Here is a 23,063-nt window from a genome sequence, read left to right as displayed (position 1 = left end):
CCCTATAACCAACCTCTTACCTGCGGATCTGGGAAACTCTTTAACTCACAATAATTTCTATTCAATTTCATTTTACAAAAGCTTTCAAATCTAAAATTAAATCATAACTCTCAATTTCATGCATATAATCTTTTACAATTATACGTAAATAAAACTTAAAAAGGTTTATTAAAGGGGAGGAAAAATAAAACTTGTTTTGTTGGCTGTTCTGATGAGATGTCCCTAACAAACAAAGAGGGTTAAACGCTCATTTCCATCTTCATTCCCTTGATGAACTCTACATGGGCTGGGCTCTGTAGGCCCAGATTCACTTTTGAAATGTCTTGGGCTTCATATCCAAAAATGAGTTTATGAAAGAAAAGTAATTGCAAATGCTTGTAGCTGCTGCCATAGGCCCGCCCAACCAACCCTTCCTATTTTAAATTCTTTTATTTTTCATAAAAATAAATAAAGCTACCAATTTGGTTCTTCAACTTTCCACAATTTTTCTCACTAATTTGTTTTTGCTGTTGTAATTAACTTAGTTGACTTGATTAAAGATTTAAGTGACATAATGTCACAATTAAAATGTGCTAAGTGAACTACAATAGGGTTGTTGGAACTTTTTAGGGAATTACTCTCACTCATTCACCCCTAAACCCACCTTGTTAGCCTTTCCCCCTACAAACAAATTAATCACTATTACATTTATAAGTTAGTTTTGAAGTAATTTAAGTAGACAACAACATATTCCTTCTGTTTAAGAACTAAGAAGTAACCAAGGGGTAAAACAATAACTTAACACAATTTGTGTTACGAACATTCAACAACAAATTTAGTGATTTCTAGGATTTAGAGATGTCAATGACAAAAAGTTTCAAATCTTCTTTATTTTCTTTCATGTTTAGCTCTATTTAATCTTACAGTAGGTTTGTTTCTCTGTATTGTCAATGTAGAATTTTTTAATTAAATTTGAGTTTATAGTTATGTAATGTCTTCCACCGCTAAAGACTTTTATACCTTCACTAAGTTGTTACTTTCTTGAAAATTGAGAAACAAAAAGTGTTTTTAACGCTGAAATAATGTTGTTGTAAAGTAGAGTAATTACATTGTCACCAAAATTAGTATTGTAAACAAAAACTTAGATGCTAAAGTAAACTTAGCCCAATGGTACTTGATATGACGTTTTGATTGTTGAGATAAGAGGTTCTATCTGAATTGTACGATTGATATATTAAAAAAAAAAACCTAAAATTGATAGGGAAGGAGAAAGGTTTTGTAAGTAGGGGGAGGTTTTAGGGAAATTGGTCCTACAAATGTGAAGGCATAAATGCAAGCACATGGGATTGCCGTTGGCCTTCAACCGAGAGGGCTTTCCTTGTCTTTGTGGTTCCAATTTGAAGTGAATCAAATCTCACTCAACCCCTTCCTTCTTCCTCTTCCTCTTCCCAAATGGAATGGCCTCATATTCCTTTCATCCTAAGGCCACTTTCATCTCTCTCTTTTTTTCTCTCTTTCAAGTGGACTTTTCTTTTTGGATAAATGTTATTGTTTTTAGTTTTTAGTTTTCCTCACATGCCCTTTTTGTGGATATCTTTTTTCTTCCTACTTCCATCACTATGTTTTCCTCCATCCATCCACATTTAAGTTCCTATTCCTTTTTCTTTTCTTTTCTTTTGTGACAACATCATATATTTGGAACCTTTTTTAAAATAGTTCCAAATATTCATATATGGTTATGGAATCATCAAAGTTATGTAACAAACACTTTTTCCCAGGTTGTCAATCCAAAACTCATTATAAAAAAGTTAAAAGTTAAAAGTTAAAAGGTTTAGTTTACACACTACTCCCTTTATTTTCAAATCCAACACAAAGGGATTTCTCTTTATAGTTCTTTACTTTCTATATTCTTTTTAATTATGTCAAGAATTGTAGTAAGATCTAAAGTCCATGAACCAGCCTACATCCACAGGGCAATGAGAAAAGGATTAAGGGAGTAGACTTCTCAAAAGAACAAATTCAAAAAAAAATTATTGATGATTATATACTGATCAAAAAATAATTGAGTTAGTTCCAAATTGGCACATTATAAACTCAAGTGTCAAAAATGTCTTTCGCACCACGTCATCGTCACCTACAAACATAAACATACGTAGAGAACAGAACTATAAATAATTCATTTAACAATCCCAAAAAGGAGAGGATAAGATAATGTCTCAAATAAAAGACCCATAACCCTACTTATTTTGTGCTCTACCGAACTAGTAATTATTTGTACTAACTTAGGTATCAAATTGCAGTAGGCTTTAACATTATATGACACTAATATGAAAATCTCTTATACAAGTCAACTAAGAACATCTCACGACCTGAGAGTAAGGGCACATGAAATCAAGACCACCACCCACAACGAAGCCCAAAACTTGGACAAGATTTGATGCCTATGTATGCCCTTATAATAAGTTTTTAATTTGCTCATTTACCAATTAGCTATATATATATATAGTTGATATTTTTTTTGTTTTTTTTTTTTTGTCGTTTTGATATACTTTGTGTAAATGGGAAGAGTAGAAAAAAGAAATAATTCCAATTTAAAATAAAAGTAAATTGAAAGTTAGAGGTAGATAGATAGATGATTCAAAAGAAAAGGCTAATCATTTCTTAATAGCATCTCTAATTCCATACAGCTTTTGACAATGACAATAATGAATTTATGAGATAAGAAAAGCCAATATTTTTGACCCCATAAGCACATCACATGCAATATGTTTGCCCAAATCAAAGTATAATTTATCTAAGTTCATTTCACTTTAAAATATTATTATTTGATTTGTTTCTAATTTTTTGTTTTTTAATTGAAAAAAAGCAGTAAAAAAAAAAACTAAAACAAAAAGATACTTTGAAAAAAAGGTTGGTGTGTGTGTTTATCACATATATATTGTCTTCATGTCTCCCCCCACATTTATATTGCTATATACAATGATATGATATGATGAGTATTTATTTATTTATTTTTCATAAAAGAAATGATGAAAAATCATGCATGGCATGCATGCACCTTCTTCCATGCACAAACAGACACATTTTTAGAAGATTTTGCTCAATCAAATCATTTTCTTCTCACATGCATTTTGATTTCTTTCTTACACAAAATAAAAAACAATTCATTTCCCTTCTTCTCAAAATTAAATTTATTTATTCTCTTCATTCATGTATATATATTTATGCTACCTACCTTGGTTCTTTCTTTCTTTTATATGATCTATTCATTTCAATATGCCAAAATTGACTAACGTTATATAATTACATGTGAAGAATAAACACCGGACATATCCATCAAAAAATTAAATACTATGGTCTGAGAAAATGTTTTCAAACATATTGAAAAAGTAGTATATACTTACTTTACAAAAACAAAGTTTAATTAAATACAATTTTGATATTTTTGCTTGCTTCCTACACGTTTTAACCTTTAAGTTTCAAAATGTTGCGACGATTATATTGTTTAAATTTTGAGTTTAATTTATATGTTTGAAAACGTTACAATTAATTTACCTTTTTGGAATTTGAGACTTGATCAATTTTTTCTCTCGATTTCAAGGTTTTACGATTTTAACTTTGATTTTTCATTAAATGCTCACTTTTAATGTTTGGATGAAGTGAAAATTTTAAATTAGTTTTAATTTTGAAGAAAAATAATGAAACTTAATCTATTTTAATTATAACGTCTAATGAAATACATCAGGGACATTTTAATACGCAAATTTTAATGTAAATTAAAATAAAAATAAAAACTAGACCCAAACCTAACTTAGTTTAATTTTTTTTTTTTGTAGGAAGATGACAACGTTTAAATAATACTACCTTGACTAAATTTTATGAATGTTAATAGGTGTATAGTTGAAATCTAGGGACGTGTACCTTAAAAGAAGTTTACACAAATAAATTATGAACAAAAACCTATTTAAAGTCCAAACAATAGAATTGATGCAATAGAGAAATGAATTAAAAAAGAAAAGAAAACCAAATGAATAGATGATGATTCCGCCAAAATTGTGTGTTTAAACTAATTAATCTCAAATATTGTCGGTTAGAGCTTAATTTATATTTGAGCCATTATTTTAAACCAAAGATACTAAATGGCGGTTCAATTTCTTTCAACCCAAATAGATAAGAAAAAAAACCCTTTTCTTAAATTAATAATTTTTTTAAAAAAAAGTCTCTGAAATTAAAAAGGAAAGAGAAAAAAAAAAGATGTGGCAGGGGAAAACCTAGAAGAGAAAAAAGGTTTGGTGTTTTTATTTGTTTGTTCTTTTTTTTTTTAAATAAATAAAAAAGTGAATTGGTGATGACTGATGTTCATGGGGATATATATATATATATTATAAAAGAAAAAAGAAGTGAAAATAAAAGAAAAGTCGGTGTCTGACAAAAAATAAATAAATATTTGGATTTGTGTTAGAAATAGAGGCGCAAACATCGGCCCTTCCATGTGCTCCCTAACATGGTAGACCCCATTTTTCTTTTTTCTTTATTTTCATTTCAAAATCTCTCTTCATATTATAAATCCATACCAATCAAACTTCATTTTATATTTAATGCCATCTTTTGTTTCTATATCACTTTTTGAACTTCCCCTTCTAATATTTTGGATTGGATAATTGGATTATATATGGACGGTTTTGTTTTATAAATCAAACTCTCTCTCCATATATACATATAAATTAGTGTATTTCTTTTTGGTTTATTTATAAATTTATTGAGATTGAAATGGGTTGGAGTTATATGATAGAGAAATCAATTTATGAATATTAAGATTCCCATATCTTTTTCTTTTTTTTCCTTTTTGTTTGTTTGGATTTAATGGCTTCTTTTGAGACAATCTTGTTACTTACTTTTACTTCACAATCCCAACTTGTCTTCTCCCCCACCCTTTTATTTTCTTTTCCGACCTTCTCATTTTACTCTCCAAAATTTCTCTCTATTTCAAGGCCTCATAACTGATGCCGCTAGGCGCTAATCTATGCCTTATTTATTCATAACTCACTACTAACATAAATTAAACATTACCTTGGTTTTTACATATATATTTTTATAAAAGTAACAAATTAGTCTCTAAACTTTATGAAACAACAATTTAGTGATCATTCTATTTTCAAATTTTATAAAAATAAAAAGATAAATTTTATTAGATCTTAATATTCATTTCTAACAAATTTATTTGTGTTTTGAAATATGTGTAAATAAATTAATAAAATTGAGACTTGAGAGTAAGTACGGTTTTTTTAAAACTAGAAAGAAAGTCAAAAAAAATTATTTTGAAAATATGTGGCTAATCACCAAAAGTCAATTTATAAAATAGCGAACACTTTGAATGGGAGTCAAAATTGATGGATTTCATTAGGTTTTAGGTTCAATTGATTTGAGTGTTAGTGTAATTTTTGGGTTTAATTTTTCTTATTATGACCAAATATTTTAATTGTGAAAATTAAAATTAATATATGAAGTCAAAACATGATTAAACTCCATTATTCTTGAGAGTTGAACTAGTCTATTACAATATTAATTTCAACAATAAATAACATTTCAACTGATTTTTTGTCTTCTTAGTTATAATTAAGTTTTTCTTCTTAATTAACTAGTTCAACACTTTAATCGAGAGATACTCTTTTTCTCAATCTACCAAAATTTGTAAGAACGTTTAAATAATGAAAGGTAGATCCATCTTCAAATTTGGATCCAACAATAACAATTTTCTATTTCAACACTTTACTTTACAAATTAAATTAGTACTATTTGAATAATTTGTTTCTTACAAGTTGTGTGTTTCTTCATTTAATTAATTACTATTAATATAAATGTGTGCTTAAAAACTCATTTTTCATGTCTAAGTCTAACGTTACATATTAATCATAAACTACTAAATTTTAATTCATTGGCTTCCACGACAAACAAAACATGCAAAAATGTACAAATCTAGAGTTTCAATGTCTAAAATGGCTCAAACTTATTAGAATTATTAATTCAATATGCTATTTTAATGAGTACAAAAAAAGTCAAACAAAAAGGCTAAATGTAAAGAGAATATGAGAAAGTGAATACACATATGTCAATTGCATTGAACTCATGTTGACGAATTCTTCATTGGTTACTACTTAAAAGATGATATGATATTAAATTTTACTTTCATTCATAATCTGGCTTCAAATATTTTAGAGAAGTAAAAGTAATTATAAAATAATCGGTTAAATTTTTTTGTCAAAAGATTTATTTAGAATTCTTTTATATGAAAAGATGTTGTTGAAATTCAAATAATTGATTTGCCAATAATTTAGGAATATGGGTGTGTATGTAATGATGAATAATATGGGGAATATATATATACACACATATATGATTGTCCATTGTTTTTTAAAAATGATGAGACTACACTTTTATGAAGACATATTTTGACTCTGTTTTGATATATGAATTTGGATTGAAGATAGTGAAGGTATAGGATGAAAGATGAGTGATAAGAAATAAGGGTGTTGGACATACATTGACCTTGACTCACATCCAATGAAAAAGGGTGGTTAGAGAAAATTGAAGGGTAAAAATGAGATAATCAGGAGAGGGGAGGGATGAAAGAAAGAGGGTATGAAAATTGATTAATTAGATAAATTTGAGGGTTAAAAATGAAAGGTATGAAAGAGTAGTATATATTTAAGATAGAGGGAAAAGGAGAAGGGGATCAGGGCGGGAAAGGAGAGGAGAAGAGGGGTATAGGGTTACCCTTACCCCTAGAAATGTGAAAGTGAGGGGCGTTTGTTTGATATGGTAATATAGAAGAGAAGCGGAAATTCAGGTATATCCTAACGGCACAGATTCCTAACTACCGTTTACCAACGAACAAAATACCAGCCACGTGGAAATTACGTATTCCCTTTCCCCATCCAAATTTAAAGAAAAGAAAAAAGCATGTGCTGTATGGGCCCACCCGTGTTTAAAGAGTTGGTAGTCCATTTCATACGCCTCCCATGTGCCTTCTTCCCCCTTCTTCCCCCTTCTTCCCCCTCTCATTTTAATTCATCTATTGGGTTTTATTTTTATTGGATTTCTATGTTTTTAAATATTATATTTTTAGTCTTTTTAATACAAATTTCATTCAATATTTCACTTTTTTGTTCCTCACTTCTTGTTCATGTTTAGTATTTTAAATTAACCTCTAACTCACTCACTTAAATGATAACAACCCTGCTTTTTCAAATTAATTTCTATTGCCTTTCAATTTTAGGGACTAATTTTGTCAGTTTTTGCAATATATATTAACATTAGTGGTGAAACTGAGTATTTAATAAATAAAAAAATAGAGAGGTAATGAATTTTTGTGATTCTTAACAATTAAACTCTTTTACGTTTTTTTTTTTTTTTGAGAGAACGAAGTAAATTAAAAGATTCTCAAAACATATAACAAAACATATATTTTCTCCTTTTTATTTTATTTTACCCTTTGCTTTATTCTATTTTGCATTCCAATCTCCACCACAATTATAGCCAACTTGTACTTTTCTTCAACTGCTTTCTTTTCCCCTCTATTTAAATAACACCCTCTCTTCTATTTCTTCCCACTCCCCCACTACAAACCCTTCACTACAAAACTCTTAAACCTTCCTTCTCCCATGGCTCCTTCATCACTACTCTCTTCTCTTTCTGTTTTCTTCCTCATTTTCCTTCCTTCAATCTCTGCCGATTACGGCCACGCCACCTTCTACGGCGGTGGTGACGCTTCTGGCACAATGGGTAAACTAACTAATCAAACTATCCATCTTCCTTTCTTCACTTTCAACCATCAACTTCAGATTTTTAACCCTTCACTATTTTACGATTTCAATTCTTCCTTTCTCTTCCATTAACGTTTTACTCATTTGCTTTGGGTCATTTGTATTTTAAGATTACAAGAGATTGTAGATTCAAGTTGCTCCATTGTTACTTCCTCTCTAGTTAATATCCATTTTGTTTTTCTGGTCAATGGGTGATTTATGATCGTTTCTTTGGACTTCTGTCCTAATGACGAATTGGGTTTTTTCTTTTTATCAGGTGGAGCTTGTGGGTATGGGAATTTGTACAGTCAAGGATATGGAACGAACACGGCGGCGCTTAGTACTGCTCTCTTCAACAATGGTCTCAGCTGTGGCTCTTGCTATGAAATCACTTGCAACAGTGATCCTAAATGGTGTCTTCCCGGAAAAATCATCGTCACCGCCACTAATTTCTGTCCACCAAACTTTGCTCTGTCCAACGACAATGGCGGCTGGTGCAACCCTCCTCTTCAACACTTCGATTTGGCTGAGCCTGCCTTTCTCCAAATCGCTCAGTACCGTGCCGGAATCGTTCCCGTTTCTTTCCAAAGGTCAAATTAAAAACCAATTTCTTCGATTTATAACAGATAAAACCATCCACTTTTCTTTTCTTTTCTTTTTTTCTTGTCTCATCTCTGATTTTGATGAATTACAGAGTACCCTGTATGAAGAAGGGAGGAATAAGATTCACCATTAACGGACATTCATACTTCAACTTAGTTCTAATCACCAATGTGGGCGGCGCCGGAGACATCCATTCGGTGTCAATCAAAGGTTCGAAAACAGGGTGGCAAGCGATGTCAAGAAATTGGGGTCAGAATTGGCAGAGCAACAATTACTTGAATGGACAGAGCCTCTCTTTCCAAGTCACCACCAGCGACGGCCGTACCGTCACTAGCTACGACGCCGTTCCGGCGAACTGGCAGTTCGGTCAGACGTTCGAGGGAGGCCAATTCTAAAAAGAAGCTCAGAGAGGGTAAAACACAGGGTAGAGTAGGAAGATCTCCGGGCGCCCTCGTTTCGGTGGCCGGCTATGGCAGTGGTGGTTGACTCACACCCGCTAGGTCTTTGGGATTTAAAAAACCCAAAAAAAATATATATATATATAATAAATATATATTCATAAATATAAAATATATAGGAAAATATTGTGTGTAGAAGAAAAATGGTTACTGAAGAAGGAGTTTTCTATGTTTAGAAAGGAATTGTTGATTTAGTCCTCTCAATTTATTAGTATGAGGACGTTGCATTAATGTTTTCTGTTTTATATATATAATTTTTCCTTTTAATTGAAAAGCTTTATTTTTCTTAATATGTACATCTTATTTTTCTAGTACTTCTTTTAATTTTTTTGTTATGCCTATTATCTTTTTGGCACTCTTTTATCATTAGTGATACTTAATGAAAGTTTAATGTAATAAGTTATCTATAATCCATCTATTAACATAAAGCTTAAAACGAGACTTGTATTAAAAATAATAACACCCTTAGCTTCATTCCCTTTGTTCGTGAAAAAAAGTTTTAATGTTAAGAGTTATATAATCTTTTAACATAAGATGGCACTTTTGAATTTGTTTTATGAAAGGGTAATATTGTAAGTTCAAAAACAATTGAGTAATTTTAACATAAATAGCAAAGGTTTATGGATTTTTTTAGGTATGTTATTAATTGCAGTTTTTAAGTCAAGTATTAATTCTTTGGCTACTTTTTTTTTTCTTTCTTTCTTTCTTTCTGTAGAAATAAAATTTTAAAACGCAATCAATGCTAATTGTCATAGTTGCATGTCATCTACGTCGTGAAGTTCACTTGCTATACCCAAAAGTAAATTGTTACTATTTAATGACGATAAAGGCATTTGGATAGATAGATGGACCAACTTTGAAGGCAATTTATCATAAAAAACAGAAAAAAGAAATGGAGTTAGGAAGTTTGGTACTTCACGTTTAGAAGTAGAAGTTGTGATGGAAAGAATAGATGATGAAAAGGTAAAATAAAAAGAAATGCTTAGACTAACATACTCTAATAAATAAAACATAAATTACTTTTCTAAAAGTAAGTCGTCTGCATTGCATTTCTTGAATTAAGGGAAAAAATGGAAATTAAAAAGAAGAAGAAGAAGAAGAAGTGAGAAGTGGATGGACAATAGATAATGAGATGATATGGAAGAGTACAATGATTCAATAAACTATGTTTTGGTTGGATGTGAAAACTCATATGACCATCAAAATATAAAATGGGACACCCATTTGCTTTAATTTTAACTTTTTCCCACATTTGTAACTCTTATAATCATAGTTTGTTTGTCTATATGTGTGTGTAGCATTTTACACAAACAGTATACCAAATATAATTTTGCATATAGAACAACATACCAAATATAAATTATTTGTTCATGCCAGTATTTAGGTTGTTTTGATGTTATGGTTAATTGAATACTGCAAATAATGTGAATTTAGCTTTAAATACGTATTGCAGTTAATGTGAAGTTATCCCCTTTCATCAAATTTGACCCTTATAATTTCATGAAACAATTTAACCCTCTGGTTTCGCAAATTACAATTTAGGTCAAATTTACCAATCAATTATAATAGATTTCAATCAAAAATGATAATGGTAATGGTAAACATAATAATAAGTGATAAAAATTCATAATTTTTATACACAATTAGAGTATCTGGGTAAGGGTGAAATTTTCAAACACGAGCCAGACCAAAGTTCGACTATGCAACACATGGGTAAACAACAAAAAAACGTGATTACCATTGATTCCCGATAAAATTCATAAGAGACATGTAGGAATGACAAATTTAGAGGTTGCAGTTGGAAATATAGCAAAAACTAGCGAGAATAAGATTTTTAGCAAATGAGGGATGCACACATTTATGGATTTCTGTTAATGTAAAACTTGTAGTTAAGACTCGTAGTTAATATAAGAAGTAAAATTTGACTAAATGTCCTGAAAGAGACGTTTTGGATGGACTATGCGAGAAAAGGTTGGTTAGTCTGTGAGAAAGGTTATGCGACAAGATTTTTTTTTAAAGTTATGTTTTTATGCGATTAAGGTGTTTCACAAGATAAATGACTACTTGAAGAAGCAAGGAAACTTCAATTCACATAAATTTTCTAAGTATGCTTAATGGACCATATGTAGAGTTTAAGTACTTAAACATGATTAAGTTAAACTTTAAGCTTACACATGCATCACTAAGAGTAGGAGTTAGTAAGGTAATAAGAGACTAAAGATGACTAAGCTTGATAATGAAGTAGTATAAGTAGAGTATGAGATCATAATGTTAAGGATGATTATTCTGAGAATTCGAAGGAAAAAATTTAAGTGTTGAGGTGTTGTCAATTTGTCGACGAGAAAAGAAGAAGAGGAGAAGCCTTTGAAGTTTATTTTCCAACTGTAGTGAGTGCTTTATTTAAAAATTTGTGTTAAAAGTTTTCCTTATAAGTTTCTTATTGATTTGAGTTAATGATTATTCAAATAAAATGCTTTCTAAAAAGAGATTTTTATATATATATAAAACTTATGTTGTATTTCAAAGTATGTTTATTGAGATTGTGGATGTTTATGAATAAATGTTCAAATCATTAGTTATCTTTCTATTGATGAGTTAACTGTTATGTGCACATAGGGGTAAAGGCAGTCATGTAAAAAAGGACTGCATGGTGGAGTAAAGCGGACCAATGTAGAAAACGAAAATGAACGGCCTGAGCAACAAGAATGAATCAAGATATTTTTGGATGTTGATGATGAAAAAGTCATCTTAGTAGTCTAAATGCGGATGATGAGTCCTTGCGTAGAGAATGATTCAAGATTCTTGGCAGAAGGAATAACTTGACTAATGTGTGATATTGGAAATGTAAATTGATGTGATGTGCGAAATGATAAGTTTATGTGAAAAAATGAATTCATGTAATTGAATATGTTTAGCAAAATGATGTTTACAAACGGTATTTTGCGAAAAGGTATTTAATTATTTTAAACTCAAATCTATCCCTAGGTATAAGATAATCTATTTAATCAAAATATTTTGAGTAGATCCAAAAACGAGGTAAGATATCACAAATTGTATAGAGACAATGTATTTCTCAAACAACATTCAAATTTAATTAAATATGCTATTTTGTTGCTAGACAATATTTCATCAACCTCCCCTAAAACGATGTAAAATATATATACAAGATTTTCAGATTTATTATATTTTAAACAATTCATTAACAATTTATTGAATTATATGCAATATACATTTTTAATAAAAAATTGAATTTGAATTTTACAATTCTTCCCGTGAAATAATGTCAATTATATATACAAGAATTTCGTATGTTAGATTAGTTTCTTTCATTTCAACTAAAATTACGAATATCCATATCTTTCTGTTTTAAATAATTATATTCTTTGTGGCAATTATAAAGTTTTTTTAAAAATTAATAGAAAATACATATTTAAATGATTTTTTCTTAAAATAGTAAAATAAATTAAAATATTTACAAACTATAACAAAATTTTAGATTCTATCAATGATAGTTCTCTTGATAGTATATCAATGACTATCGGTGATAGAATTAACTATCAAGAAAACTATCATTGATAGAATTTGCTATAAGTTGTAAATATTTTGTCAAAATTTGCTATTTTTGAAAATTTCTCTGGAAAAATAGTAGGTAGATTTGCACTTTTTTACCTTAGTTTGAAATACCAATATTTATGTTATTTGCAAATTTTACATTAAACGTACTCATAATAAATTTTCCTAAAAGTGAGAGCTCAAACGAACGAAAGAAGAACTACGAAGAAGAAAATCCCTTGAAAAATCTCACTTTTGCACCGATCAAATCGATTTGAAGGGAAAGAAACTTGAAGCTCCAATCGTTTCTACAAGTGATGAAATGTTTAAAGGGGACGAAAGATTTTTTTTAAAAAAAAAAATTGGTGGAATCTACGTAAGCGGAAGATAGGGAACCTGGAATCTTTTCGACTTTGAAGAGTTTCAAGGATTTCAAAAATGTTGTTCGATGACCCTCTTTTCCTCAACGTTTGAATACCTTAAGTTTTTTAAAGGTTTGAAAGATGTGAAGAGATCGATAACCTTTGAATCCCTGAACGTTTGAATGCGATTTGAAGAAGATATGAAACGACTACTTGACCACGATTTAAAGAAGATGTGAAACGACGGTAGAAAGTAGGTGGAGCTTTGATAGTGATAGGTGTTAATTTTCAGGTTTTAGAAGAAAATTAAAATTTTGATAGGTATTAATTGTGTGTGAAAAGTTTGATTTAATTATAGGATATTTGTGGCTTATTGAATAATTTTATTTAGGATTCTAGTTTTTAACTTTGGTAGAGACATTTAAGACATTGTTTAATCAATTTAATTGTAAACGTATCCAACTTAATAGTTAATAGGGACCAAATTTGCAATGTCCCAAAGTTTATCCTTTTTTTAAGTCCAAACACACTATGAAATATGAACCAACTAACCTATTGTTGGGTAATCAATAATGAGGCCTTTTGTGGGCTGGTCCATACTTGACAAAAAGGAAATTCAATCTCAGTATTAGACCTTGACCAACCAGATTCAAAAGCTTTCCCCACTTACAAGTTTCAAAAGAAAATATTCATAAATATCATTAAATAACCTCTCCCAAACAAAAAAGAAAAAGAACATAACCCTGATCTTTTCTTCTAGCAATTAAAAACTAAAATATGTGATATCTGATCTATAATGGCTGACATCATTAAACCTTGGGGTATGAAATACACATGGCCAAGCAATAACCTTCAAGAATCCAGTTAAGGCATTCATTTGTGATAGAACATTGTTACAATCTTCCTGTGGTTTCAGTAAAACTATAGAAAATTAAAGGCAGAGTTTTTTCACTGATCTTTATCTTTGGATAAACCACCAGGGAGTCTGCTGAAAACACTCTCATCCATCACTCTATAATGCTTTCTAAATTGTTGGCGGATCATTCCGCAGTATCTGTCAACGTGTTTATCGTATTTGCTGTACAAAGCAGGGATGGTTATTGAGATGATTGTTCCTGTCATCCAGTTAAATGGCAAAAATCAACATCCTAGGTTAAGAAGACTCGATTACAAAGGGGCATTCATTAGACAGTATTCATTTCTTGAGAGCAAAAAACATTGAAAGGAAATGATGTATGGACAAAACAAACAAAATTCTCTGAATGTTTACTTGTCGTTGAGGATCGTAATTTACCAACAGATGAACATATACGAACTAAAGAAATGTGAATGCAAGTGTTTTAGGATGTTCGTGCATACCAACATATGCAAAGGTAAAGAAAGAAACGTAGCTACCAACGACGGATAAAAGCCACAATCCGATCACCATCTGCAAAAGGTGTTTGCAAGGTTAATCATATTATTGCAGCCAAAAACAAAGAAGTAGCAAGTCAACATTATGCTCTTGAAGTGAATATTAAGTTTATGCATTCTTGAAACTGTCCTGTAAAATATTAACTACCTCAGAACAACCCTGTAAAACATTCTTAAATCTATTATTTTCAGAGAAAAGTACTTAAACCCAGTAAATACTTATCAGTTTTGGCCATTTAATTCAAGTTCCAATAATATGGGATATTAGGACTAGGAATCACAGTATGCATCACACGTATGATAATTCAATGGTGCTTCAAAAATACCAACCCTGAAAAAGAGTTTGAAATCATTGCCAACCGTGATATCATGAGCCATAAGTAAGGTGTTGTTGATTTTTGCCCGAAGTGATGCTGCTACGTTGTTGACAAACTCCTCCGACAGTACCAGCTGCGGTAGTGTTTGAAGTTGCCTGCATAAAGAGAGAAAATGAAGAAAAGCTAACGAGGAAAACAAATTATCTGCTGGAAAGAACAAAGTAGTATAAGCAAAAAGTCATCTGTAAAAGACTATGATATGCAAGAACTTCAGAGTGAATCAAAACATAAGTAAGCTAAAACCGTACTTGTTTCGGAATGCAGCGAAGTTGGCACGAAGAAACAATAGGACAACCAAAATCAGCAAGACATCTGAACATGTTGTCAACAATGGCAATCCGGAGTGCTCAATTAGAAGCCAAAATACTGTAGAAACAACAAGAACGCCGATAGAGACATGCCACTGTTTCCACAGAAGAATATCAGCCGCTATGCAAAAGAACAAAGGGTCAAGATTATCAAACGAGAAAGGGGAATATCATCATTGGTTTTAATTTTTCCTTATAAGACACGAAGAAGAAAGATGAAAACCACGCAAGAAATTTGTAATAAAACTGGGAAAATAGCCAATGTAGAATCCGATTCCCAAAGCCAAAAGGTAACAAAAACTTCAAGTTTCAACCAGTCAAAGTCGTAATTGAAATGCGAAAAAGGGAAACAAACAGATAAAATGAAAAGAACATGGACGAATCAGGCAAACCCATTTCAGAAAACATTTAAATTAAAGCTTCATATCATCCAGTGTATCATAAAAAATCAAACCCCTCAAGAATCACCGATTGCACCCAACTGATTCAACATCAACTCTCGATAAGGGGTCGAAGGAATCTAATTCAGAAACGCGAAATTGATCGAGAGACAACGAAATTATGTAAGGAGAATTGAAATACCTTTGCCGCCGCCCATGGACTGGTGGAGTAAAGTTTGGCGGTCACATGAGGTGCAGGGTATGTCTTTGCCGTCGGCTTCAGCGCTGCCGGCAGCCGTTTCGGAAAGATCGACCATTGCAGTTATGAATTGGTCGGGTCCGGTGAGACAGAATTGTGGAGGTTTAGAGTAAAAATTGAAGGTGGAGAAGTGTTGGGGGTTTTGTTTTTGAATGATGGAGAAATGGGAAGGGAAAGATGGAAATGGATTTCACGGAATTGAAGAATTTTTTAACTTCCAAATTCAAAGCATTCCCTCTTTCTTCTTCTCTGGGAGGCTGAATGAATATGAAGAAAAAGTCGCTTTTCCTTTTTTAATTTAATTTCACGATAGTGTATTATTTTAATGGAAACCTTACAGTTGTTCTATGCCTATTTTATTGTTTTAGTTAATTTTCAAGTTAGACTTCCTATATATATATGTATATGTAGATGTATATATATGTTTAATGGATTCTCAATTATCCAAACAAAACATCAACTTTCCCATCCAATAATAATAATTGTATTAGATGTTTCTAATTTGAGACAAATTTATAAAAAATAACCAAACAAAAGAAGAAGAAGAAACATTCTAAGGCCCCAAACCATTCTTTTTTAAAGATTACTTCTTAAAAAAGAGTTTTAACAAATTTGATCCGGATCGTCATAATTACCTCTCATAAAACACTCTAATTTCATACTTCTCGCTATTTCTCTTTCACTATTTCTTCCTTGCTAAGTGATAAAGGAACAACTTCGATGTCGAATTCAACGAACGAAATGACTGTGATGCTCACTACGAACTCTAACGACTTTGATGGATTGTAAAACAAGAATAACTTTTTCGACGAACTATGGCCACATAATTTTGGCCTTCGTCGATGACCTCAACAAACAAACTAAGACAGTAATGGACAATAACTTCTTCCTCAAACTTCAACCATGGTAAGAAACTTTCATAAACTGACCTAAAAACTAAAACTTTTCTATCACTAACTCATTTCTAAAAACTTTATTACAACTAACCCTTTTTTTTATGTGAATTTACATTCTTACCCTTCTCTATTCAAATCTACACAATGTTATAATTCCTTTCTCCCTCCAACCAACTTTTTGAATGCACCAAAAATTTACATTTTATCATAGGTTAATTAGAAATTTGTAATTTTTTTTTTAAAAAAAGTCGTCAATTTACCCTACATGTTAAACATATGATTTTACACCATGGGCATTGATTTGGCATCAAATGCCAAGCCCACATGATGCCAATCGAAGAGGACAAACAACACCTAAATTTTTTTCTTTCTTATGCTTCACTAAGGAGTGCCCTAAAGTTGTAAAAGTTCCACATATTTATAAAATTGTCATCAAGCTTAATTACTTAATCGCCATTAAATTTAAACCCACTTAAATAATTTGTTATTTTCTACATCAATGTTTTGACATATTCTCCAAATTTAAAAATTTGATGAAATGCTTAGTTTTATATTTAAATTTGTACCCAATGTAATTGGGACACTTTTAAAAATAACAAAAGATTTTTTTTTATAATAACATAGTATCCCACTATATTTTCTAAATTGCAAAAACAGCAAATTTAAAAACTAGTAACTTCTAATAGTCCTACGATATTCTAATTGTAAGATCCGAATTTTAGGTATTGTAGATTTTTCAAAGATATTTAAGAGGTTTGAAAGAAATAAGTTTTTTGATTAAGTATAAAAAAAGAGCACTTTAGACATTTTGAGTGTTTAAGGTTGGCGAGAAAGAAGGATTGTAGAAGTTGGGTGTTTTAGCTAACTTCTAAAATGAGTTGGTCTTGAAAGTATAAAATTTGAGTCTAGTCTATTGAGGAAGGCTGTTGGGCATTTTGGATATGAGAAAGTTGGCATTTTGGATAAAAGAAGGCGAGAAGGTCAATTCATGAGTGAATTTGAGTAAAATGCACTCCTAGAAGACTACATAACGCATAGTTTGGCGTTTGGCTATGAAATTTAGAGAAAAGAAAGTTAACGCGTTTTAAAGTAACTTTGTAGAAATAAGTTTGATCAAAAGAGTTACGTATTTTAAGTTATAACCTTTCTAAGTCGGGTTATGTAGTCTGAGTGAGAAACTATGTGAGATGGTATTGGAAGCTAGTTATGCGTTTTAGACAACCACGTGGCAAGTTTAAGGCAAGCGATTTAAGGATTAAGTGAAGTGTCAAAGACTTGTTAGCTTGCGTTTTAAGGTGTAAAAATAAGCAGGATGTGTCTTAATAAGGTTTAAGGTGGATTTAAGTAAAGATGAGGTGTCAACGTAAATTCATACAATGGACTCTAAAAATAGGTCATTTTCAATATTGAATTTTTCATACTACACTCGTGTGTATTAAATAAAATTACTCTAGAAAGTTTCATTTTTTAGTTTATTTCCTACATTGGGGCTGTTGGTTTAATTTGAGAAAAGAAAAGCGGAGTTTGAGTTAAAAGAAGAGAGGAATGTCATTCTCGTATAAAAACTGATCAGTCTTTACTCCAAGAAGGTTACAAGACGCATTTGGTTGAATATTTTGCTAAAATTTTGATGTATTATTATTAAGAAATTTTTCAACGACTTTGTAGAATGAAACATTTTCATTTGAGTTCTGGATTTTATGTTATTAAGCTATAAAATTGGAAGAAAGGTTCTGACTGAAAATGAGTTTATGTGCAGTGAAGGTTTGGATCAAAGAGGTCTTGGACATTTCAGTTAAGGGTTGATTTACGATCTATGAGTGGCTTTCTTAGATGTTTTATGTTAAAAAATTTCTTATGATTTTCCTTTACTATTTTGAAAGATGACTTCAAATGAGAAAGTGTTTCAAAAAGAGATTTCTATGAAAAGTTTATATGTGTTCAAGCATGATTTATAATGTTAAAGTTTGATTTGATGAATACAATTTCAATGCTATAAAATGGTTTTCAAACCATGATTCCTTGAGATGATGCTAACTTTTATGTGCACATAAAGAGTTAAGACCACAATGGGTGTACGGACTACATTGTGATAAGAAACCGACTTATGCATTGAAAGGAGCGTATAAAGCTCAACGATATGAGCAATAATGACAAATTGATATGTTCCCGGATGTTGTTGTTACAGTAGTCAAACACTAGGTAATGATACCAAATGTAGAGAACGACTCGGGATCCTCGGTGAAAGGAATAATTATTAACTAATGTGTGTTTATATGAATTTTTTATGTTATAAATGTGTTTGTTAAGCATAAAGAAAAGTTTTATGCGAAACGAAATGATTTGATATTATTTATGAGAAATGATGTTTATAAAAATGTATTGCAAAAAGGATTTCATAAAACCTCATTAAGTATTTTAGACTTATGTTTTAAAATTTTACCTTCCAAGGTTTAGACGTTGAGGCAAAAAGGAAGAGGAAGTTTGGGTTTGCTAGGCAAGAAGTTGTAAGGTGTTTAAGTTTAAGGGTTGATTTTTATCTTTTGGTTAAGTGTTGTATCATTATGTTATTGTACTAAATGTCTTGTTAAGGAATAAAAGTTTAAAGTTGTTTTATTTTTTCGCTTTAAGTTTTTTATCGCCTAAAGAATATTCACGAAGTTAAGTGTTTTGGTGTTTAAGATAAAATAAGGAAGTTAAGACGAGTGTCTTTGGTGTTTAACGGCGTCAATGATGCTTAAGTCACACGGTGTCTCGCGAGACAAGCAAGCAGATATTCGGGACGAGGTGTGATACTAATTACTTGTTATATTTGTAATATGCAAAAAAAGATGTTTCATGAATTGTTTTCTCTAAATGTTTATGTCATCTAACACAAGTTTTTTTTTTTAAAAAGAAAAATATAAATGTTAATAACAATATTTAGAAGTGGTGTAAAAGAAATGTAATGGGCCAAGAAGATGAGTAATGAATCCATGTCGTAGGTAAAAAATGAAAAAGAGAAGAATAATGGGGGGTTATATGCAAATAAGCCAAATTAGGGATTTCATTCGCTAGGTCACCTTCTGTTTCCCCTTCATATAAAAGGATCACTACCACTCATTCATAAACCCTAATTCAGCCGACGAGCTCTCCGATTCTCTCCGATTCGCTCGTCCATCTCATACACTACAACCATGGTGACCTAATCTCTCACCCCTTTCTTTCGATCCTTCGTTCTCCTCTAGTATTCTGCTTAACAATTTCTCTTTTGGTTCAGACTTTCAAGCGCAGGAATGGTGGACGCAACAAGCATGGACGTGGCCACGTGAAATTCATCCGTTGTTCCAACTGCGGCAAATGCTGCCCTAAGGTACCTAGGGTTCTTTCCCCCCCTATTTTGATGTTCCGTCTATTTGCATCTCAATGTATAACCATCATCGAATTAAGACGCGAGTAATTCGCATCCTGGGTTTTACTTTTCCTGTTGTGTTGTTGGTATTCTGGGTTGATTTCGTCTCGTATTTGCAATTACCGGTTGAACTATCGTTTGGTATAGAATATCTAATTATGTGGTTTCTTCTTGGGGTGGATAGGATAAGGCAATCAAGAGGTTCCTTGTCAGGAACATTGTGGAGCAGGCAGCTGTTAGGGATGTTCAGGAAGCCTGTGTTTATGATCGTATGATCCTTTTCTTGAGTGTATTTTTCCTTTATGTTCCAATGTTGCAAGTTTTGAGTGATTTTTTGTATGATTGTTTTTTGATACAGAATACACTCTTCCTAAGCTTTATGCCAAGATGCAGTACTGTGTTTCTTGTGCTATTCACTCTCACGTTGTGAGGGTTCGATCACGCACTGACAGGAGGAAACGTGAGCCCCCACAGCGCTTCATTAGACGCAGGGTATATTTTGAATCTATTTACTTTTCTTTCTTGGTTCTTTCGTTTCATTAATTTTCCTAGATTGATATGACTATTTATATGAGCTCGTGTATGATTAGTCTTTCTAGCTTTTGCCAATGGATGATTAGCTTCTCATTAGCAATTTTTGTGTGATTTGGTTGCTAAGAATGGAGTCTTTATGTAAATATTGCCATTCCTCACTGTTGTATGGCCGTATCGTAAGCCTATTGATACGTGTTTAGTGCTGACCCTTTAACATATCTTCACAAAGCTTACTTTTTTCTATTTATCCATTTTTGTTAATGTTAATCATGATGTGTGTAATGACTGTTGTCATGTTGCTGGGTTAATGCACATTCTTTGCCCTTGTTTTTTAACAAGTCTCACAATTTCAAAATTGAAGGTTGCTAATTCTGTTTACTTTGGTGTTTAATGGAACATGAGGCAACGTTTTGCTGTTTTGTTAGTATTTACGTTGAAATTCATGGTTTTGTTGCTGCTCACTCAATTTTAAATCTACTTATATTGTTTTATTTTTTTATTTGCAAATACAAATACGCTTCTGTTGTTGGTGCTTGTTTAATTAGTTGAATTATGTCCATGTTTTTCCTCAGGACGATGCACCAAAGCCTGGACAGGCAGGACAGAACCCTCGTGTTGGAGCTGGTGGAGCTCCACCCCGTGCTTGAAAGAACGCTTTATATGCTATTTAATTTTCTCGTGGTTTCTCAGATTTTGTGGACTTCAATTTTATTTAGGATTCTTCACTATATTTTGAGGGCTTTGTTTTGAGTATCGAATTATGCTGTACTTGTGAAATCTGATCAATTTTTGATTTAATAGGTTCTCTACTTGAATATTTTATTGTTTTTTGTCATGAGATCTGTTCTATCGATCTTGTTTCATTTAATCTCCTTTACTTTTTAGTCAACAATTCAGGCCATTCTGAAGAGTTTGTTAGTTCTATTATTAGAAAGTAGAGGAAAAAACACGGTTGTCCTAGTAATGTACAATGTTTGTGGTGGTAGCTTTACTTTAAATATTCGCCCTAATTTTAAGCAAATGCAGCTGGCCATGTTGGGATTCTCGTGAGATGTTCTTGCGATTTGTAACTTTGTTCTTCTTCTTTTCGTAATAGTGCCGAAGGTTAGAAATATGAAGTGTTTTCGGGAGGAGCTTTACACTAATTATCAACGATAATAAGAGATTAATTGACAACAATTCCCCCATGCCATTGCCATCCAATTGAATTAGGGGAAAGTTGCCATTTCCTTATCTTAGTTTATTTGAAATTTATATCTAAGGTAGTTTATTGGTATAACCACTCGTCAATTTTGATTGCTCTCCTTTCAGAACACCATAGTCCATTGCATGTATGAGTCTATGGCTTATGAAGAATGTATGGAATGAAGGATAAAGGTTTCTTTCCTCAACACTGATATTGGTACCACAAATCATGGTGAACAAGTTCTTACTTATCTACTTGTTCATTGGATGGAACAATTTTTGTTTTACTTCCCACGTCTGAAATGGTTTAGGGGGAAGTGAGCTTTAGTTCTTCACTCATTACGTTGAGATAGACAACATGACATAATGGTGTGTGACAAAGAAGCTTCTCAATAGTTAGTATACGACACATCATCAAATTAATAAATTTGACACTTTATCAAATTCTTTAAATGCTGCGTATGCATTTCATTTGGCTAACCAATAATAGGGTTCAAAAATCATTTTAATACGTTGGGAATCAAAAGCTTCATTAACTATTACCCTTTCTTTTTCTTTTTGGTTATTTTAGAAATATTGTTAAAAATTGATCATCTAAGTTATGAAATTCATTATATCGATGGAATCTCCTTGTCACAAACTCATATACTTTGCAAGATTTATTTAGTATAGTATTTTTCTAGGAGTCAAAAAAAAAAAAAAAAAAAAAGAGAAGATCAAAATAGTAATTTTTAATATTTTGTAAATCGACACAAGGGTAGAAAATAAGATGGTGTGCAAAATTATTTCTTTTTAAGAGACAAGGTGTATTGATTAAATCATTTAAATAGCTAGACATTTGACATTTGTTAGCAATAGCATCACATCTTTCTATTGAATTGTTAATAGAATTTGGATCAAGCAAGGCGTTGAAATTTGTACCTTCAACTTAAATTGGGTTATCGTGGACCCAACCATTGAAAATGTTGTTGCTTAAATACTACTTTTATATTCTACAATTATAAGACAGAAATATTTTTAATTTTAGGATATTTCAATTCTCTCTTATCCCCCACCTCCCACTTGCATTGGGACAATGTTTCTATTCTTGATTTCTAGCTTACCTTTAACTAAACTAAATTGTTAAACATTTCTAATGCCATTTTCATTTAACCAATGAAAGAAAATCAAAGCTGGGTTTATGAGTCTACCTGAATTTAAACCTATTTCATAGTTATTTTGCAGTGATTGAGCTTCTCAAGGATAATTTTCTACATTCACAAGAATTTTGAGTTGCAATAAAGAGAGATAAACAAAACCCAACCAGGAGAATTAAGAAAAAAATGGCAAATAAAACAACCAAACCAAAAAGTCCACACAACTTATGAAAATATGCTTTAAGTAGAAGAATCAAGAATGATAATTCCCTCAATAGAATGTGAAATCACTTAGAACAACCCAAAAACTCATCACATTATCCTGACTACTCACATAAAAAGGTTTTAGGGTAGTTCCACGGACACCACGATTATACTTTTTTCATATCTTACATTCATCGATATAGCCTACACTAATATGAACAATT

At 31.4% G+C, this 23,063-nt stretch overlaps 3 protein-coding genes across 4 annotated transcripts; 2 read left to right on the top strand and 1 right to left on the bottom strand.

Moving 5' to 3' along the window:
- Window positions 1-7,567: 7,567 nt before the first annotated feature.
- On the top strand, window positions 7,568-9,132 carry LOC101217496 (expansin-A8). Its single transcript, XM_004138348.3, has 3 exons — window positions 7,568-7,761; window positions 8,059-8,371; window positions 8,476-9,132. The coding sequence occupies exons 1-3, from the start codon at window positions 7,641-7,643 to the stop codon at window positions 8,777-8,779; spliced, it is 738 nt and encodes a 245-aa protein (XP_004138396.1). The 5' UTR covers window positions 7,568-7,640; the 3' UTR covers window positions 8,780-9,132.
- Window positions 9,133-13,404: 4,272 nt separating this feature from the next.
- LOC101217266 (reticulon-like protein B16) lies at window positions 13,405-15,802 on the bottom strand. 2 transcript variants are annotated; one of them, XM_031886610.1, is made up of 5 exons: window positions 15,437-15,802; window positions 14,795-14,975; window positions 14,530-14,641; window positions 14,116-14,185; window positions 13,405-13,871 (listed from the first exon to the last, which is right to left on the bottom strand). In XM_031886610.1, exons 1-5 carry the CDS (start codon window positions 15,549-15,551, stop codon window positions 13,705-13,707), a joined length of 645 nt encoding a protein of 214 aa, XP_031742470.1. In that variant the 5' UTR covers window positions 15,552-15,802; the 3' UTR covers window positions 13,405-13,704. The 2 variants fall into 2 exon arrangements, with proteins under 2 accessions (XP_031742470.1, XP_004138395.1); XM_004138347.3 differs by having other exon boundaries at window positions 14,500-14,641; window positions 15,437-15,801.
- A 3,607-nt stretch (window positions 15,803-19,409) lies between these two features.
- On the top strand, window positions 19,410-21,152 carry LOC101217730 (40S ribosomal protein S26-3). Its single transcript, XM_004138349.3, has 5 exons — window positions 19,410-19,568; window positions 19,649-19,741; window positions 19,965-20,049; window positions 20,139-20,272; window positions 20,887-21,152. The coding sequence occupies exons 1-5, from the start codon at window positions 19,566-19,568 to the stop codon at window positions 20,959-20,961; spliced, it is 390 nt and encodes a 129-aa protein (XP_004138397.1). The 5' UTR covers window positions 19,410-19,565; the 3' UTR covers window positions 20,962-21,152.
- Window positions 21,153-23,063: the final 1,911 nt, after the last annotated feature.

Source organism: Cucumis sativus, chromosome 6, assembly GCF_000004075.3.
Source record: "Cucumis sativus cultivar 9930 chromosome 6, Cucumber_9930_V3, whole genome shotgun sequence".
In the NCBI taxonomy this organism is placed as follows: domain Eukaryota; kingdom Viridiplantae; phylum Streptophyta; class Magnoliopsida; order Cucurbitales; family Cucurbitaceae; genus Cucumis; species Cucumis sativus.
The sequence above is the reverse complement of the archived record's forward strand: the minus strand, read 5'-3'. Positions and strand labels throughout refer to the sequence as shown.

Bases quoted from the DNA above. Each gene is read 5' to 3' on its own strand.
- LOC101217496 (XM_004138348.3), top strand. From the start codon at position 7,641: ATGGCTCCTTCATCACTACTCTCTTCTCTTTCTGTTTTCTTCCTCATT. The intron at 7,762-8,058 runs GTAAACTAACTA...TCTTTTTATCAG, and splicing joins TGACGCTTCTGGCACAATGG to GTGGAGCTTGTGGGTATGGG. The intron at 8,372-8,475 runs GTCAAATTAAAA...GATGAATTACAG, and splicing joins GTTCCCGTTTCTTTCCAAAG to AGTACCCTGTATGAAGAAGG.
- LOC101217266 (XM_004138347.3), bottom strand. From the start codon at position 15,551: ATGGTCGATCTTTCCGAAACGGCTGCCGGCAGCGCTGAAGCCGACGGC. The intron at 14,642-14,794 runs GTACGGTTTTAG...CTCTTTATGCAG, and splicing joins TTCGCTGCATTCCGAAACAA to GCAACTTCAAACACTACCGC. The intron at 14,186-14,499 runs GTTGGTATTTTT...CACCTTTTGCAG, and splicing joins ATTTCAAACTCTTTTTCAGG to ATGGTGATCGGATTGTGGCT.
- LOC101217730 (XM_004138349.3), top strand. The intron at 19,742-19,964 runs GTACCTAGGGTT...TGGGGTGGATAG, and splicing joins GCGGCAAATGCTGCCCTAAG to GATAAGGCAATCAAGAGGTT. The intron at 20,050-20,138 runs GTATGATCCTTT...TTTTTGATACAG, and splicing joins GGAAGCCTGTGTTTATGATC to AATACACTCTTCCTAAGCTT.